This window comes from Cariama cristata, unplaced genomic scaffold (genome assembly GCF_000690535.1).
Source record: "Cariama cristata isolate BGI_N322 unplaced genomic scaffold, ASM69053v1 scaffold6719, whole genome shotgun sequence".
NCBI lineage: Eukaryota > Metazoa > Chordata > Aves > Cariamiformes > Cariamidae > Cariama > Cariama cristata.
In genome coordinates this window covers 388-20,114 of record NW_009633995.1, presented here as the reverse complement: position 1 = coordinate 20,114, position 19,727 = coordinate 388, and the positions used below count along the sequence as shown (strand labels likewise).

Genomic DNA, 19,727 nt, shown 5'->3' with positions numbered 1-19,727 from the left:
TCCCTACATCTGTTTTGCTTACTAGGTGATTCCTCACGGTGGTGCCAAGATATCTTTGACTTACAAGTACATGATCCATGAAGATTCCTTGAACGTAGATAACAATAATGTTTTGGAAGAGGACTCGGTGTCATATGAATGGGCTTTGAAGAAATGGTCCCAATGTTCAAGACCTTGTGGAGGAGGTAAAAACAAAACCCCAGAGCATTCAAAAGTGATTAAGAGAAAACTGAAAGAACGAACACCACATGTGAAACTCATTGCCACAAGACATTAGGGAGACCAGGAGTATGAGAGGGTTTTATTTAAGTTAAGAAATAGGTAAATAAATAGCAAATAGAGTTTAAAATCTGACTTAAATGGTTTTGGGGGCAGATCTGGGATGGCCCATTTCTATTTTATGTTTGTGAAACTGAAAAATTGTACAAATGTGCAAGATTTGGACAAGGGTCTCCAAGCTGCGAGGGTGCCAAACCTCAAGGTGCCGCAGGGCAGCTCTTAGTAAATCTGTATCCTGTGATGAGGACCTTGCCGTGTAAGACCTCTGCTTTTGGGGCCAGATGCATACCCTGATGCTGTTCACCAGGCTGATGGTCAGATTGCAGCGTCGGAGCGTGGCTGTGCAGGTCTGCAGAAAGGTTTTGAAATGCTAGATGATGTTTTTCTTATTATAGCCCGTAGTTAAAAATAAAGGGGATGAGCAATTCTAGGTGCTAAATCTACATGAGTAAGTGTTTATTTGGTGCAATTTACAGTTCCTTTTGTAGCACGTTCACCTGTAGTTCCAACTGCAACGTTTGACAGTGTATGTGCAATTTGTTTGAAACCTGAGCCCTGTGTGAGATCTACCAGTACTGAAAATAAGAGGAGTGTCTTTCTTCAGGCTACCAATTCACAAAATACGGCTGCCGGAGGAAGACAGATCACAAGATGGTTCATCGGAGTTACTGCGAGTTGATCCAAAAGCCTAAGCCCATTCGCAGGGTGTGCAACCTCCAGGAGTGCTCCCAGCCCATGTAAGCATCACTGCCCACCAGCACTGCTCGATGGCGGTTGCAGTAGGCATTGTACCCAGCTAGCGCTTGTCACCTGAAAGAAGGTGACTTAAGCTTCACCTCCATTCATCGTTACAGAGAGCCAGGACTGGGAGGATGCGATGCTATATTCTGCTTGTAGAAATACTATTTCTGGGCCTGCTGGTTCCTATTACTTCTGAAATAAGTTGGACTAGAAAAGAAGTGCTATCTTGATCCAGACATTTGTGTTTGGGCCATCTTGAGGTAATAAAAAATAGACGTAAATTCGATTTATACCAGTTGATTTTACACAGTGTGAAGTAAGCATGTAAGAACAAATTTACAGAGTGCTGTATAAGAAAACCAATGTCATACAGCCTCTCAAATCCAAATCTTCCTAAAGTTCACAGCATATTTTTTGACATTTAAACACAGGGAAAAATATTTGACTTGTTAGATTTCTCTGGCTGCTCTCGTACAGCATGGTATGCCTGTTGTTCCTTCATCTTTGCTACATATAGTCAAGTGTTACAAATATTTTAATTCACATTTTACAGGTGCTTTTTTTGACTGGTAATGGGTTACTCCTGCCACATGTAGGACTCGTATTCCTGGTGTTGCTACTGCAACAAGAAAAGAGTATGTTGATCCCAGCTTTTGCCTCTGGGGACCAAGTCTAGATTCCAGAAAGCACAGCAAATAAATAGAACTTACCACATAATATTTCCTAACTTCCTTTCAAAAAAAATTTGAGGGAGAGAAAAGTCAAGAAACTGTGCCCCATAAACTCAGCATGGGTCAGGATTTAACATTTATTTATTGGAAAACTGAAGTAATGACCTAACCGTATCTCAGGCTTGCTGGAAAGGACTGTATTCTTCTTTCAGCTGCAAATATAATTGGACCCAGGTACCACAAAGACTCAATAGGATCCTAAATTGTACTTGGATTCCTGAATGTTTCAGTCACCTCTGTTTCCATAGAATGGCATTGAAGCATTTTGCACTTGTATATAGGAGAGGCAATTATTTAAGAGATTTTATGAAGCTCTGTGACACCCACTACACTAATATGGTGCTGCTTCACTACTGGGAAAAAATCGTCTTTATATCAGAAATTACCTTCGGATTCATGGCTTTGTGCTCCACAGTGCTCGCCTTCCTCCACAGCTGTGTAATTTCAATAGCCTACAAAGAGAAAGTTGGGTGAAATTGCCACTTTTTATTTAACAACTCGAGCGTTTAGTGCATTGCCTTGTGCCCATGCTATTTCTTGGCTATTTCTAAACCCGGGATTTTATGAGTACTTTAGGACAATTGCTTCAAACTCGGGGTATTTCTTCAGACTGTATGTATTTTTTTGTTAAGTTTATCCAATTAATACCATTTATATTGAACAATATTTCCTTCTTGCTGATCTCTACATTCTGTAAATATTTATAGGCTGCTGTATATCTTCACTTACTTACTATAACCTAGCTTTCAATAGTCTGCATAAATTTCCTCTGGTCCTGTCTGTCCTTGTTGCTCTTCTCTAAGTTCCTTACAATTTGTAGCTGTAATTCTTGAGCCGGTTTGGATGATCAGCAAAGTTTTCAACTATGCCACATTACAAACCATAGGTTTCATTTTTTCAGTGGCCAAACTGATTTACACATTATGAACTCAGACCTTCTGATTTTCAGTGGAGTGTTGCCTTCTCCAAAACCAAACAGTTACGATGCTGAGGACCCTGATTTGCCTGAGCTCAGCACCACAGCACTGACAACGTAGCTGGGTTTGCCAGTGCTTCAGCAGATGGTGTCTGGTATGGCCAGGGATGTGGTCCATGGAGTATCTAGATACGGGCCAGGCTGGAGCTGCATTTCTAGTCCAGATATTTTGGATTCATTCCTGGGGGAACCAGCTATGGGGACGGCTGGTGCGTGCTACATTACGAGACAAGGCACAGCTCATCTGCCAAGACCCGGGAAACTCAGCAGCACCCTTGGGTGGCTGCTTTTGACATAAAAACTACCATATTTTTATGTGCAATCTTGGAAGGGCCAGCTTAAAATCAAAGCAAATGAAGCAAAGTAAGAATAATGCTTACCTCAGAGATAATGAGAAAGAGTCATTATTAAGATCTGGGTCTTATTACTGATTTTTTCAGGTACATAATCAAATAACCCTCACATAACTGCTTATGGGTTTTCATATCTTTTTTCCATATCAGAACTAGTATTAACATCCTGGTAAACCTGTGTTTAAGAGTTACAGTTCAACAGACAGTTTGAACTCACCTAACTTAGGAGAGAGAGAATTTTACTCAACTTAGTCTCTTTTCAATAACCCAGATGGGTTACAGGAGAATGGGAGCCTTGCAGCAAAAGCTGTGGGAAGACAGGATATCAAGTACGATCTGTCCGATGTATACAACCCCTACATGATAATACAAATCGGTCTGTTCATACCAAGTACTGCAACAACGATCGTCCAGAAGGCAGGAGGCCTTGCAACCGGGAGCTTTGCCCAGCGCAGTGGAGAATAGGACCCTGGTCACAGGTCAGTCTCTTTCTGGAGGTCTCAAGCAGCTACTTTCTAGTAATGCAGGGGAGAAAATCTTGGGGTGTGTTCTGTGCTTTCTATGCAAATGCATTGACACAATAAACTAATACCTACGCAGAGGGTGTATTGCTTCCACTGCTACTGATGCCACAGAAAGTGAGTTAGATGGAAAGATGGTGGTAGTGAAACAGCCAGCAAAGCCATCCTGCAGAGGTGCAGGATGATCCAGACCCTGTGAGCCACCCATATAAGATGTCAGCATCAAGAAAGCTGACTTCTACCTGCTCTTTATTCTGCTCACAATCATTTACCTGTTGACTTAAGCTGAGAGAAGGGCATTTAATTTTTTTATCACTGTTTTATTTTCTTTCAAATAAAGAAGACTTTAAAGTCTTCAGACCCTGTGATTATGGGCACCTAAGGAAGTTAGGCACCAACACTCGTGGAGGTTCAAAAGTGCGAACATCTTCGACGTAAAGGCCTTAAGCAGACTTAGCTACTCAGCCTCGTAAGGTTCTGTCCGTAACCCAAAGGACAGAGTGTTTCACCTGGTTTACTATGGAAGTACAGAGCACCTACTTATGAACCTTTTTTTGTTTGCCATTGCTATGGGCAAAACAAGGTTCAGTCACTCCCGTAATGAGTGTCAGGAGATGGGCATTTTGTGCTTTCCATCCCCGGCTCTTTGGCTAACTCACTGTGTGAGCAAGAAGTACAACGGCACTGTGCACAGACTGTTTCTTGCTAAAGTATTTACTAGAGCAGTAAGAAGCTCCACCAAGTCATATTTGCAAACCTTTGCAATCATCAAAAGGCAAGAAATACGAGTAGAATATTGCAACATTAAATTGTTCTTATAATTTTGATACACAGGATCCTTGCAGTTCATCTCAGCATTTCTCCATTAAATTGTTTAAAAAACGTGGCTGCATTTGGAGATTCAACATTTTATTTTGGAACTGTGCCATGCAAATAAGCAAGAATAATATTTGTCCTCACTGGGTTGAATAGGTGTCACAAGCAAGCCCATCCCTGGTGCACACTGTGAATACATGCCTCACATTTACAGTTGTTTCTTTATTGCTCAGACCATAAGCTCTTTCTTGGGGTGTTTATCATAATTACCGGTATACCACAAAAAGCAGTGGTTCTCCCTCTTGCTTAGTTACTGTAGGTGTTGCGGTGGTTCAAATGATGTACCATGTTGACTCAAATCAAGGGCAGTGGTTTAAAATTTAAAAACTAATTTCTAATCCATTGTTTCCAGAGGGTGGCTGGGGATCTAACTGGTGCATCTCCTTTCAGTGCTCTGTCAGCTGCGGCAATGGCACGCAGGATCGCCCGGTCCTGTGCCGGACCAGGGACAATGCTATCGGCTTTTGTAAAGAAAATAAACCAGAGACTGTAAGGATTTGCAGACTACCTCCGTGTCCAAGTAAGTGCTTGTCTTCTCTAGCATATATTATTTGCTGAAAAAAATTATGTTGATTGTATTTATTTGAAATGCCTTCATCGAGTTTATACTTGTGTGCTACAGCTGCCTGGGGTGGCAGTTCTCCATAGGCCCAGTTTTGATCAGACTTTCCAAATGTAGAGCTGTTGTGTGGCCGATGGGCTTCTTGGGCATGTGGTTGTTCTCTCCTCATGGTGAGGAGCACCACTTGCCCCAGGACAGCATGAGAGGCTGGGGCAGACCCCAGCACGGCGGTGATGGCTGGATCTGGCCAGCAGACAGAGGTGATGGCTGGATCTGGCCAGCTCCCCTGGGTGAGAAGCGCTGCCTAAGTCTGGCCCTGTGCCCCTGAGACGTGCTGGGCTTGGCAAGAGGCTGCTGGGTTGTGGCTAATCAAGGGCATCATGTATAAAGATGCCTCTTTGCTTTCCCGATCTCCAGCAACAGTTCCAGGCTTCTTTTCCATTCTGTCAAGCACAAGTTATCTTCAGGGGCTATCTGACTGAATTTTTTTAAGCTATAATAAATTTGTCGCTACTTAATCCAGAACACTAATGCCTTTATCCTTGTTAGCTCTTCAGCTGTTTGCAAATGATACTTGTGAGATCATTTTACATATTCCTATTATTAAATAATTCATGTATTTCTTTTATTCCCGATGTATTTCTCAGGGTAGATGTTGATTCCTAATTAATTAGAACCAAGCTGTCAATTATGGTCTCCAATATAAAGATTTTAAAGAGGCAGTATAACTAAACTAGACTGGATGTATCTTAGGACATACTTAGTGCTGCTGTGAGAGGTACTGTTGGAGAACTGGCCTTCAGGCTGTCTTCAGTGTTGGCTGTCAAGTGCTGAGCACAAGTTGTAGCAAACTGGTAAAACAGCACCCTCTGCCCAAAACTACACAGCCGGTCATAATCCTGCCCTGAGTTCCTTCACCATCAGAGCCCACTCACTCTCTTAGCTTATCCATTTCTGACAGGTCAACTACTTAATGCTAACATATGTTAAGTTACATCTTTTTTTTTTTTTTCCTCTATTCAAGGAAACGTTTCTGATCCTTCGAAGAAAACCTACATGATACAATGGCTGTCAAGACCTGATCCAGACTACCCCATCCAGAAAATATCTTCAAGTAAAAGACCCATTTATAACTCTGCCTTTACCCTTAAATGCATGCCACATCGAATGTGGACTTTGCCTTTTGCTCTCTTCTTCTCTCTATGTGGAAAGTTCCCTTGACTTTGCCAAGTTTAAATCTTGGGCTGAATCTTTTTTTCACACCAGGCACTTGGTGCTCGGTGTCTTTCTTCTCTGGAGCTTGCATAGCACTGGTGGTGGAGGTCTCGAAGTGTTGGATGTGTGAAGTTGGATCTCCACAGTATGTTGCAGTCCTCTGCAAGGGAGCTGGGATCGGTTTGCTTGTTGCTTGGTGATGGTGAAAAAAGGCTCTTACTGGTTCATGACGTTCAGTTTGATAGCAAAACTGAGAACTTATTGTGAATGTGATCACATCACAATAATGACACCTTGTAGTGCTAAAGTTCTCCTTTATCTAAAAACCCTAAATCTCATAACTCTCTAGTTTCAGTTCACTGACAGGGTAGTCCGATGAGTGAAAGAATTTTTTCATTCCATTTTTCTTTGCGGTGCCATTGCTTTACTCACCCTTGCTGCTTGTTTTTTATTCCTGACCCCCACATTTATGTTTGTCACCCGTGGAGGGCTCACTGGGAAGCAGAAGCTCAGTTTCTGTCGGTACTTTCCATGCTGCTATGACGTGGTCCACTCTTCCCAAGCTCCTGGTGGTGGTTTGAAATATTTTTCCTTGAGAAAAGCTGCATTCATTTTTCCCATCGCACCATTTTTGCCAGTTTTGCGTACTTTCACTTTAGAAACAAAACTGAAGCAGAACAGGCACGGTCCATGTTGAAGGTTGCATGGTGGTGTTTTTCTTAACCTGGCGGAGGCAATATAATGTTTTCATCGACTACGATGTCTCCAGCTGCTCAGCATGGAACTGTTTATACTCATTACATCTTTGGTCTTTTTTCACCATGTGCATGTCTGACCTGACTGGTACGGTTGTGCGTGTGTGTGTGTGTGCTCTATAGATGTGTCAACTGGCAAACATAACAGTGTGAACTACTACAGAATTACCTCAATTTTTATTGCTTTTTTTGCTTAGAAGACGAATTTTAGAAAAATGCCTTAATGTTGAAATGTAAATGGCATTAATTTACCAGATCCAGCTTTAAATATGAACAGTACACTGGTACCTTGAGTTAATCTTCATATGGAGTGTTTTTACTTGAATGATAACTATTAGAAGGCAGTAAATTTAAACCGGGGTTAATTTGCACAGTGCATATCCATATCTTCATCAAGACAGGATTGTGACCTGACTTACTGAAATTTAACTGGCATTCTTGCTTCACCTTCCGTGTTTGTGTGGAAGATTTGGAATTCACAAGTCATAGACTTGTTTGTGACGGTCAGTACCAATAGTAGAAGCGTGTCAACTTTAAAACTGCAGTCTTGGAGCAAATTACTACCTTATTGCATTGATCATGTTCTTTGGAAAAGTGGCATTTTTGAATCTTTGGGTCGTCAACAGTGTAGCACTTCAAACTTGTCATTATCATGTGATCACATATTTAAATTTTGCTGTTAATATGATAATTTCCTGAAACATGTTAACAATTTACATGACAAGGTGAAAAAGCAAAGACACATATCTGGCACTGAATACTGTTATGTAAAATAATTGGTGTTTAACTGTATAAATATATTCATGACTGTTACCTTTAAATAGACAATGTTTAGTGATGTTTCAAGAGATGGGTGGCTATAGAGAATGGTGCAATAAGGTATCTGGGCATTGTGCACTATGTCTATATGCACTTTGGTTTATCAGGGATATTTTATTAGTGTTTTGTATGTATTTAACATAATATTAAAGATGTGCCAATTCAGTTTGCTTTTCAATATTTTTTTATGAGACTAATGTGTACCAAAGTGACTGTGAAACTGATTTATTTTTTTCTTACTGATGTTTTGAAGATATACTTCCAGTCTGTCATGCATACTGCAAGTAAAAATAAATAAAAGTTCAGCAAATCTGGATATTTTGGTTTGGATAAAGGATAAAAATTTCATTCTGACATTCATAAGTTACACAGTTTATTTATATAACTTATCAGATGTCAGTAAACATATTACATAATGCATTTTTATTTTAATGTATTTTTAAGCTTAACATTACGTATTTTTGATAGGAAAAAAAGGCATTTTTCTAAAGGTGCTTTTAGTGATTCTTACAAAGCCAAGAGTCAGGTCTGCCTTGTTGAAACTACATTCGCATATTGTATCTGTTGGCTTCTATTTTGCAAACCATTTGGAGAAGCTTGCATTAAGGTCATGTAACACAAGGCAACATGTTCAAAGGAGACTCTATGTGGTATGTAAAAATATACATAAAGCTGTATAGGCACATGCAGTCCTTTGTGTAGAGTTGTACATGCAGATATGAACAGTTTCAGCTCTTAAAAGACTGATTTGAAAATGTCTCCAAAACCAAGGTACTATTCTTAAGTTCCTAAGGAAGGAGTTGTTCTTTATTTTCAGCAGCATCTCAGTTTAGCATTTGAAAAATATGAAAACGAATTGTCATATTTGAAAATAGGAGCCAGAATTTTACTTTCTGCAACAAGTGCAACAATCAGGGCATAAATACAATGCAAGGAAGGTGTTTCCACCTTCCTCAGCTAGCACGAACTTTTTAAAGCAGCAGCAACCATTATTAGTTTATTTTAGACTGATATGTTTGCCAATTAAACACCTATAATGCCCTATTTTGGTAACTGAGGATGAGTGAAGAAGCGGCACTTACACTTTCTGAGTTCACTTGGTATCTCTGAATCTGCTCTGGTTCTCTACTTTGCTGTCAGGTTGCTGACAGGGTAAGTCAGGGTTTGTAGGAGGATGGTGAAATACGAGCTCCAGTAACACGCTGACTTGAGCACGCGGCCTGCCATCGGGTACGCTCTAAATAAAGGCGAGTAATTGGAGTTACTCATCCTTTACTGTAAGAGTAGGTGGAAATGTAGTAAGAGCAGGGAGAGAGGCAGAAGTGATTTCATCTCTGTCTCAGCACTCTGGTCACAGAGAAAATATTTTGGTACTGATTATGCCAAATGTTGGTCAGTCTGCCTTTCCCCTCAGCCCTCTCCTCTTCTCCAAGCCCTCTGATTCCTCTTTCTTTCAGTATGGGCTGTGTGTTGGGATTTTTCCTTCACTGCAGTTCCCGATAGTTCCTGGCTCCATCACTTCAGCCTGGAGGCCCAGGAGCTGTAGAGCATGTGTGTAGGACAGAGGACAGGTAGCTTTCTCTCCAAGGAGCCTCACTGTCCATCTGCCACCCATTCATAGGGTCCTCTACCTCCTCCAAGCAGAAATCACAAGGGCTTGAGTAATCTCTGAGTAGGCTTCTGTTTATGTTTCTCAGACAGGAATACCGTTTGACCACTTCACCTTTAAGGCCTTAGCCTACATTTTGCCACCAGGATAACGCCTCTATTATACTACAGATTGTCATAACAGCCATTGACAGCTTAAAACCTATTGATTATCGTTCTTTCTCTTTTATTATAGTTTTCCAGTCAGTGACACAAAAATTGGGATTTGTTACAGAGTCTTCCAGTCATTAATGGACTGACTTGGCTCCATCGTACTGGCGTTTGTTGTTCTGAAAATATCAGCTCCCTTCTAGGAGGAGGCGAAAAGCCTTATGCTAAACGCACCACTTTTCTCTCGAGCGAGGGACATACTTAGGCAATGCTGCTGTTTTCAGAATAGAGGTACCTGGCAAAAATATCACTCCAATGGGAGATGGATTCATTCTGAGAGTTACATGGTACACATCGAAGTAAGACTTGACTTTCCTGAGGTAGTCCAGATAAATATAAATTACCCCTGACCACGGTTATTCACCATTAGGTTGCAGAAAAGCATTAAAAGGAGCGAAGCGACGGGGGAAGATTACTCAATTATAAACCTTGATGACTTTCTGGGGTTTAATGTAGCTTTAGCAACAACACAGCACTATTGGTGTGTTTTGAACTCTAAGCCAAGGCAGGAACACAGTTCATCGTGGGTGCACGGTCTTCAGGGTAGCACTTCGGAAATGCAAAGCCAAAAAATGGAGTGTTACAGTCTATAGCGTGGATGGGGCTGGTACAAACAGTTCAGATCAGCTTTTGCATCCCTTGAAGTGAGTTGAGTTTTAGGTTTAATATTAAGCCTGCTTCTGCTTGTAGAAGGCTCATTTGCCAGTTTCCCATCCCACTTTAAATACCAAACCCTCTGCCCACTGCCAAAGCTTCAGCTGTGTTTCTTTTTCTGATTAACGTGAAGATGCTCTTTATTTATCTGTTCCCTTTTTCTCTTTCAGAAGATCATTGTCAAGGAGACAAGTCAATGTTTTGTCGCATGGAGGTTCTCTCGCGTTACTGCTCGATTCCTGGTTACAATAAGCTGTGTTGCAAGTCCTGTAATATGTACAGCAACATAACAGAGGAAGGCAATGTAACCGATTCTAACGTAAATAAGAACAATGTCATTGAGGAGGAGCTCCTGACAACCCTCAGCCCTCCCACGGGAGTGCCCACCACACAGTCTACCACCACCAGCCCTCCTCCCGTTCCCAAAACACATGCACCTCTTTCCAATGCAACTGAGGAGCACCCAGAAATCAATGCCGTGGATGTTCCCTATAAAATCGATGGGCTGGATAATGAAGTACCGCAGCACAACATCATTACACGGAGGAGGATACCTTATGAAAGGACAAGGAATCAAAGAATTCAGGAGCTGATTGCTGAGAAAAGGAAAAGAGAGACTCTTAGAAAAACAAACTAAAATGGAAATATGGCACAAAAAACGTTTTTCTCTTATAGAGATGTTACCAACATCCTAGTATTGCCCATGTCATAGAGACTAAAAATGGGGAAAAATCAAAGTGGTGCTATGGCAGAGATGCCAAATTCTAAAGCCTACTATAAATGGAAATGACAGATTGTTTCATAAGTGCTAATCTGAACACTTTGACGGCTAGGTTTACAGGGTATGGTAGAGTATTAGTGCAATATCATTACAGCATTTCACTGAATCCAAACAAACCGTAATACCTAGGCCAGGTTAGCAGGTTTCTTGTTTATGGGCTCTTTTAAGTCTTCTATGCCTGTGTAAAATTGCTTGGGAATAGTAATGGGAGTTACACTTAGGATGGAGGAAAACAGTCCCAAGACATAATAAATCCCTTTAACACTGACAAGCAGGTGGTCAGCAATCCTGTGATGCTTCTGTGCATTGCATAAACCTGGGCACTAACTCAGCCCCTGGTTCAGGAAGGTACTTAAGGACATGCCAGACTAAGTTCATCTGGCTTTGGCAGAGCTGCTCCTGTGGTTACAGCTTGGCATGTGCTTACATAGCTTTCTTAGCCAGGACTGCATAAGAAAATATATAGAAAATTCTGTAGCCATATATTTATGTGTAAAATAAAAACTGGCAAACAGTAGTTTACATATTTCCATAAACAATTTCAAAGGATTCTCCTAAACTTTTGAACACATGCAAGACATTTAGTAGGGTAGATCCGGCCAACTCGGACTGATAACATCCTAGTCTTTCTGTTTACAGTTATCCGTATTTTTGATAGTCTTTAAATTCCTGTAATGCAACAGCCTCAGTGATCTTTGTTGGTTGGTGCTTTTTTTTATTGGTCTGGGGTTTTTTTCTACCCACATACTGTTTAACTTAAAGATGACTGGATTCTTGTTGCCTTTTCTTTGGTGCTTTGTTAAGAAAACATTGGTTTTTCTCCCATAGGACAAGTTTATTTTGGAGGAAGTAATTCTGTATTATCTTCCTTTCCTTAGGACAGCTTTATTGGTGCAGAAAGAAGTGAACAATTGTTTGCTGTGCCCGTTACATATACACGCACGTACGCACCCACACACGTGTACTCACAGTATCAGGTCTGCTAGAAACTTTAAGATGCGTAACCTGACAACCCTTTGAGTACTTCCTTTCCCCTCAGGGTCAGCATGGCTTTCATAGGTCTTTTTGAATTCCTCACTGGAGATCAGAAGATGAATTCAGCTTGGCTCTAACACCGCCGAGACAGGGAACATGGACTTGTTCCTGCAGTTTTTCTTCCGTCTCCTGGCTTGGAGTCTTCCATTTGTTTCCTCTTTGCTGGTAAACCTCCCGCAGAGCCCAGGGCTTCCCTGAAATCCTCCTTTTACCTCTGTGGGTAGGTCTGACAGCTCCTAGTTCAGATTTTCCAGTCTGAGAATAAAATCTTATCCTCCAGCCTGAGCTGGTCTTAGTCTGAAGCAGCGCCAGTAATGAGCCTATATATACAGTCACATAATTATTGGGATTGTGCTGAGTTTCCAGCAACATGTAAGCTCTTCTGTGACCCAGGTGCTGGCAAAGAGCTTCAGAAGTATTGCAAGGTGAACTGCATGTGGCTTCCTGCCACCCTGCCTTCTGCCCTCAACCACCACCGCTGAATGAGCTGCCCAGTCTCCTCTTCAACAAGCCAGATCTGCTGGAAAGGAGGTGAGAGCCTGCAGGAACTGAAGTCTTTGAAGGACAAGACCTGGTTTAAGAAAAATACTTTGTGGAAACACTAGTCAAAGCAGAGAAGGAATGTTTTCAGCTGGTGTGATGGCATCAAGCATCCCTTCTTACAGAGGACTGGGGTGATACACTTGGGTGAGTGTTTAGAAGCAGCTCAGATGATAGTACAGGGATGGGAGTTACACTGAAGACCATGAAGACCGGGAAGCACAACGGGCCTGGTAAAAGTCCAGAGCACTAGGAAGCATCTCCTGGGCCAAGCAGATGTGGCTGCAGATGGGAAAGCAGCAGCTAGCGTGAGCAACAAATGAATCTGTTCTGGTTTTTGAAAAGTAAAACTAAAGCTCCACAGTTTGGCAGCATTGAGCAGCAGTTGGCTGAGGCAGCGGCAGGAGTCTCCCCTCAGACTTTACCTTGTGACACAGTAAGCGTTTTCCTGCAGTTGAGGTTGCTTATCTTTAGTTGCCCACGTGGTAGCCTTCACTCGCCCCAGCCCTGCTCCATGCTGTTACAGAGCCACGATGCATGGGCAAGCGTGGTGCTGGCCCCAGGAGCCTTGTGCCAAGGGATTTGTGGTTACCTACAGACAGGACAAGTTTTAGTAACAGGGTAGGGTCAGGTCATGTCTGTGCAAAACAGAGCAATGTAGTAATGAGCACTGAAGGAAAAAAAACACCACCATACTATTTATAAGCAAGGAAGACGTGTCTAAATCATCATCATTCCAGCTGCTCTGCCATTGCCATTCTTGCCTTCCACACTTCCTTTACAGAGATGTGGGTAGTGTAAAACTCATCTTTTCCCCTTGAAGTTATTATCCTGCTTTTAGCTCTGTGGACAATCAAAATAAACCACAAGCCCCAGCTTTTTCATAGCCTAGAAGCACATCCAAGCATATGATAAACTTAAGAAAAACTCTCACAAACCCAAGGGTAGAGAGGGGTTGGGGCTTGAAGTTACACAGATGGGGAGGTAGAAGTTTGCTGCCTGGATGGTACCGGTCTTATTCTCTGGGACTTTGTGGAGACTCATCTCTCTGACCTCGAGGAGCCTGAGATAACCCATCCAATAGCTTCTGTTCTTCCTTAGCTTCTGCAATAGATTTGGTCAACCAGGCAACGTGAAGAAATGCCACGGGAGGAAGTGCCCACAGCTCAAATGCTGTCTCACAAATAGCCTCTTCTGTCCAAAGGACTTCCAAGTTGTGTCCCAATAGCAAGTGGGGCAGGAATTTATTGGGTGCAACTTCAAGTGACCTCTCTGCAAAGAGGACAAGGAAAGGCCTGTTCCGGGGTGGTGACCAAATGTTTAGAAAGGACTGGACGGTTCTGTGCTCAGCATTTCAAGCGGCCAGGACTGTTGTAGCCTGGGCAAGGTCAATTCGCAGGGGTTCGCTCGCTCACGCATGGCATGGATGCCCTGGCTGAACTTGCAAAGCTGGTTCAAAGTTCAGGAACTTAACCATTTTTTTTCTTGCTCTAGAGTGAGTCAGTTTGCAATCAAACCAAAAATATTTTTTGGAAAAAAAAAAGTTTTTTTCCAAATGGTTTTTTCCACCTTTTGGTTAAGGTGGAAACTTCTGCTGCGTCTTGGAGCAGGAGCAGCCTCCCAGAAGGCTGGTGTGGTGCTACGCTAGGTCTGGTGTTCATTAGGGACTCGATGCAATGCCTAGTGGCGTCAGCATTTAGGAAGGGCTTGCTCCCTTCTCAGTCTCTTAGATTTTGGAAGATTTTAATTTGATTTATTTCTTGCTGGTTTTAATTCTACTAAATATTTCTCTAGTTGTTATTTGGGGGACACTGAAATGATATTTCAGTCCAGATTGCTCAAGACGGTGAGATGGTGATGGACACAAACTTGTCCATCTCCTTATGGAGCAGGACCACCAGCTGCCTTCTCTTTACAGTCTTGCTGTATGAGGGGGAAAAAAAGTCTCTTCAGACCAGGAAAGATGCCTTCATTTCAAGCCAGCATGAGTTTTTCAGAAGGTGTTTTTTTGAGCAGTTCCCCATGGTGGTCATTTCTGAAGAACATGTACCTCACTTCTACTGGAAAACACAGAATAGAACTCTATTGATAGAGAAAAAGCAGCCCAAGGCAATAGGTGGGGTTTTGCTCTCAGCTGATCTTCATTCCATGTCATACAGTAGAAATTTTGGTCATTTTTTTCGTTGGTTGAAGATTGACAATGTTTCCTCTTTTCTACAATGCTGTAATTGGGTAAGAGCATCATCGTAGTGTGTCTTCTGTACGGTTTTGCTGTTGCCCAGGTACTGAATTTTGAGACATAATGAGCAGAGTGTGGTATTGTAATGTAACGCAATCCCCAGAAACTAAAGCAGATTTGTAAGTAAATGTACTCCCGCAGAGACCATCTCAGAGATCTGAGAGCTAAAGCAAGGTGCTCCCGTTAAGCAGTGCATTTTGTGATCTCACCATGCAAGTACACAGCTTTCTAAATTGTCATTTTTCTGTTGGTCCAAATTTAAAATCCAAGTGACAGCGCCTCATGAAAAACCAAAAGATCCCAAACCAATTCTGGTTCCTTTGGCTCCAATCTACTGCCATTTTTTTCACCAACATTCCTTTAAAAAATTCTGTAATCTATTACGAATGCATCACTTTTTATGTTCATATATCCATTCAATATTTAGAGTCTCACAACATCTCCATAGAATGCTTTCAGATATTTTGAGAATTCTAGAAATGGTGCTTTACCAGTACTCAAAGGGTTTTATGTTTTATTTTATTACGTAATGCATTTAATGTCTTATTTACTCACCTACAATGCACAGTATTAGCTATGTTCATCTGAATATCTATATGCAACTTCCATTCACTTACATATGCCTTAACAGAAATTGCAATAAATAGCCATTTCTTGTATATTAAAAATGTATATACAAATTAGAATCTTTAATTTTATAATTTATTAAATTCAAATGTCTGTGTTCTTTTGCAAAGTGTTTGACTTTTCCCTGTGCTTTTTTCAGTGAAGTAATGTGATGCAGAGATGCTGGGGAGGAAGAACCAGCCTCTTCAGACTCAAAACCAATTCAATTTCTAAAACTTTATCTTAATGAAGTGGGATTGGGATACACTTGCTGCCAAGGTCCTGCGTCCTTGTTATAACATGTGTTATCCAAGGCCAAATATCATGAAGTCACTGGACCAAAATCTCAGTTGATAACTGCACAGAAATCAGTCAAACTCACTTAAACCTGCTTGAGGCTCTCAGCCTTTACATTTGGCTGAAATCCATCCTGATCCATGTGTTGTCTCCTTAAAAGGCTCCGTTATTTCAGCTTCTATTCAGGACTGATGAGCAAATTTCACTTTGCACGTCCTATTGATAAAATAATTGCTCCTTTCCATGATTTTTTTTGCATACATTTTCCTACCGTATCCTGCGCGCTCATAGCCAGGGTCCCTTTAAAGCATAATTGAATCTCTCCCATCTAATTGAAGTTTGTTGCTTGAGGATTTGAAAGATTCCCACTTGCCTTGATTATTCAGTTAGCACCGTGCAGTGCATTCGAGTCCAACATGTTTGTTAATCAGGTAATGAACCACCTCAGCATTTTCAATATGAAAAAAGACATTTACTTACTTAAAAGCCCTGCTAAAACAGCAGACCAGCCAAAACTTGGGTTTCATTTACTGTGACAATTCATATAGTATCTGGTTTACAGCTGTGACAAGGGTTATATTTAGTTGACTTTTGCTTTTCCAACCCAAAGATTTTGAGATTTTTAGAGTGTCCATGGGAAAGGTTCTCATGTCTATACCCCAGACACGAGAAACACCCACAGTGGGGTCAAACACATCCAACACTCCTCCTTCCCCAGCCCCGAGTCTTCCTCTCTCTGTCTGAAATGCCTAAAGATGACAATTACAGGAGGCCATCTCGTCCTCTCCTGACCTACAGCAGCTTGTTAGCCCCTTTGCATCTGTTCTTCAGATTTGGGCAATAACAGGTGCCCGTGTGGGAGCCCAGACAGACATACGCATACACACGGCCCCTCCCAGTGTCAAAGCTCCCGAGCAGCGTTTCCCTGGTGTGGGATGATGCCAAATGCAAAGGGAAGCAGCAGAATTTTTTTAACTTAAAAATCTGCCTCATCTCTAAGGGGCAATATTGTGATCGTCCCCTGGGTCCTGCTGGGGAACCATCACTGCTTTGGAAAGCCCATGACAGCTTAACACCGCTTTCTCCCAGCGTATTTGAAGATGGAAGCAGGTACCTGCAGTGGGGCTGGATGAGGCTGGGAAGTGGTGCTTTGGGAACAGCCCCGTGAGTATTTGCTCCAGGAGCCTCATCCAGTTGAAGGCGTTATGCTCATGCCTCCAAAATCGAGTGGCCCAGCTCGGGTCTCATTGCAGACGACGACTTCCTTCCAGGAAGGCTGCAGGGGAGCAGGATCCCAGCAGGTGAACCACCACTGAATACAGCTCTAGCTGGGCTTCGTTTACCCAGCTCAATGCAGTGTGTGCATTAAAGCAGAAGCTCTCTGGCGGTGGAAGGAAAGGAAATGTTACCCTGAAAGAGAGAAACTGAAGGCAGAATGCTCTGTCTCATTCACATAGATGGTGTCCATACAGTGTCCTACTCCCGCAGCATCCACAAACACCAAATACGGGTGTTTTGCCTGTTCCTGTATATGAAGCCATGCCTGGCTCCGCACATCCCCACCGAAGCAAACCCACCATGTGTGATACATCAGCAGCAAGCTTATGGCTTGCTGCGTGCATTGGACTGCCAAACGGGTCTCAACGTTTGCAGCCTTTCTCTTCTGTGCCTGAGGACTCCATCCTGAAGAGGTGCTGAGGGGAGACCCCACTGCCTTCATGGGAACCACTGCTCTGGCCTCGGAAGAAATAAAACTGGTCCGTGCACTGCTGAGACTAAGAGGGCTGGTGCTGGGCATTATCAGGGGGCTCAGCTTTTTGAAACAGGGCATGTATTCATTCATGGTATGTGCATACGCTCCCCTTGCTCGTGTGCCGGCAGGCGCTGCAGGATTACCTGGAGAGCAGCAGGTTCAACAAGGAGGAATGGGCAAGGGCTGGAGCTTCCCAGCAGACCACCGCCCCGAATCTGCTTGCAATGCTAACATCAGTAAGAGGTGGCTTGGGCAGAGCAAGGAGCCTGTGCTGGTAAACCAGAGCCTCTCTGGGCAAATATTTCTGTCTTGGGAGAAGGACTTACACCTTGGTGGTGCAGAAATGAGCAAACCGTCAAGGAGTCCCACGGTTGGCTCTGCTGAGCGGTCTCTAAAAAAAAAAAGCAAGCAGTTCAAGGAGCAATTCTAGGCCAGGAAAGCAGTTATTCAGGTTATTCTCAATTACACCAGGCAGCACGTAGCTCTTCCATAGTACTGTGCAACTCTGACTGCCCCTTCGTATGGGGAGGGGGGTGCAGGGTGACTTCCAGCCACCCACCCCAGGGCTGCTGCTCAACACTTGGCTTTGCTCACAGGGATCAAAAAATGGTGCAGAGCCCTGCTGGGAGCTGAATGCTGGAAAACCCACTGGAGCTGCGTGTGTGTGCGTGGATGTGTGTCCACGCATCGCTCTCCCATGCTCTTTTGGTCCCCCTGCACCGCTCCCCACCACCCTTCCACAATCCCTCCTTCGTTAGCAGCTTTCCAAAGGCCAGCCGGGACCGAAGCGACGGAGCCACAGAACCGCATCAAGTGCGAGTGCACCTCCAAAAAACTCATTCCAGTGAGAAGCAGAGCGGGATGACAGATGTGGGAGAAACCTCATCATAGTTAATCTGCTGATTTTTATGCTTCATCAGCAAAGTGTCCCACCAGACATTGCACTTTGCACCGGTGCCATCCCGAGCAGCACTTGGGTTCCCAGCAGGCCGGCGATGGAGGACCCGACCCGCTCAGGCTGCTTCGCCTCTCTGGATGCAGAGTTTCTGGTTGAGTTACCACTAGATGGTGGCACGGCACAAGAATTCCGATTATGAAACAGCCACTGGACTTTAATACCAGGGCGAAAAATCCCTCGATCCGATGAGAAGGGCTCTCTGCATCCCGGGGTTGCAGGAAGGACCAGACGGAGTAAAATCCACTCAGCTCAGTCCCCACCGCAGCGAGGGGGTATGCGGAGATGCTGTTGCACTGCTGTCCCGGCCGAAGAACAAGCGTGAGGCCTGCAGGACAGAAACACGGACAGCAGCGGTGGAGAAATACAGCCCTGATCAGCCCCACCGCCCAAACCACAGAAAATAGTTCAAGAATTAAGTTATTTTCTGGGAGTGCTATTTCTTCAGGGCATCTAAACACAGCCTGAGCCGATAACAGAAAGTTTAGAGGATAGTAACGCTGCAGGGTTATCATTAACTGGTCTTGCAATTTTTTTTAATCAGGCAAAACTCTTATTAAGAAATGCAACAACTAGGGAAGATGAACCTGTCTTGGGTGAGCCGGCAGCTTGGATTAGCAGCCAAATGCTGAGCAGTTTGTAACAAACCATTTACTCAGCAAAATGGGGTTTGTTTTCTGTTTGCAAGCGACTGGGATGTTCTTGCTGTTGTTGGGGATTAAAGAATCTCTCGGTGCAACAAAAGTCATTTATGACAGATTTACTCGAATTGTTTGGGTCCTTTGTGAGCTGTGCCAAGGGGGCTGCAGGACTGACCAGCACAGCTTCCGAATTACAATTGATCTCCGTATTTAAAGGCTGGAGATCCCAGGGCCTGAAAAAAGTGAAAGCTGGACTTCTGTGCAGCTGAGGTCTTCAGAGAAAATGCAGCTTTCTCAGGAGCTGAGCAGCCACCCACTCTTCTGCGCGGGACATCTGTACCCTAACCGTGGTCCTTCTGGTTTTATTTTCAGCGCGAGGAGGGGTGGATCGGTAGCACGGCACATTTAGACCCCTTTCCCCTGCCAGAAATGCCAGAGGGGGCTTGGAAAGGAGCTACGCAATTCTTCTGCAAGGTCTGACCGGCAGGAAACACCTTCTTGCTTGTAATACCTAACGGCGTTTGCACGGCTCGCTGCTTCCCTTGGTACGGATTTCTCAGATTTTCCAGCCACCGCCGGC

At 43.3% G+C, this 19,727-nt stretch overlaps 1 protein-coding gene across 1 annotated transcript in view; it reads left to right on the top strand.

Moving 5' to 3' along the window:
* ADAMTS2 (ADAM metallopeptidase with thrombospondin type 1 motif, 2) overlaps positions 1 to 10,937 on the top strand; it is a 114,324-nt gene extending 103,387 nt beyond the window's left edge. Inside the window, exons 16-21 of the mRNA XM_009706990.1 lie at positions 26 to 185; positions 884 to 1,016; positions 3,352 to 3,559; positions 4,868 to 4,997; positions 6,064 to 6,153; positions 10,471 to 10,937. Of these exons, the coding sequence (XP_009705292.1) occupies positions 26 to 185; positions 884 to 1,016; positions 3,352 to 3,559; positions 4,868 to 4,997; positions 6,064 to 6,153; positions 10,471 to 10,937 (1,188 nt within the window). The remainder of the gene's footprint in view (positions 1 to 25; positions 186 to 883; positions 1,017 to 3,351; positions 3,560 to 4,867; positions 4,998 to 6,063; positions 6,154 to 10,470) is intronic.
* Positions 10,938 to 19,727: the final 8,790 nt, after the last annotated feature.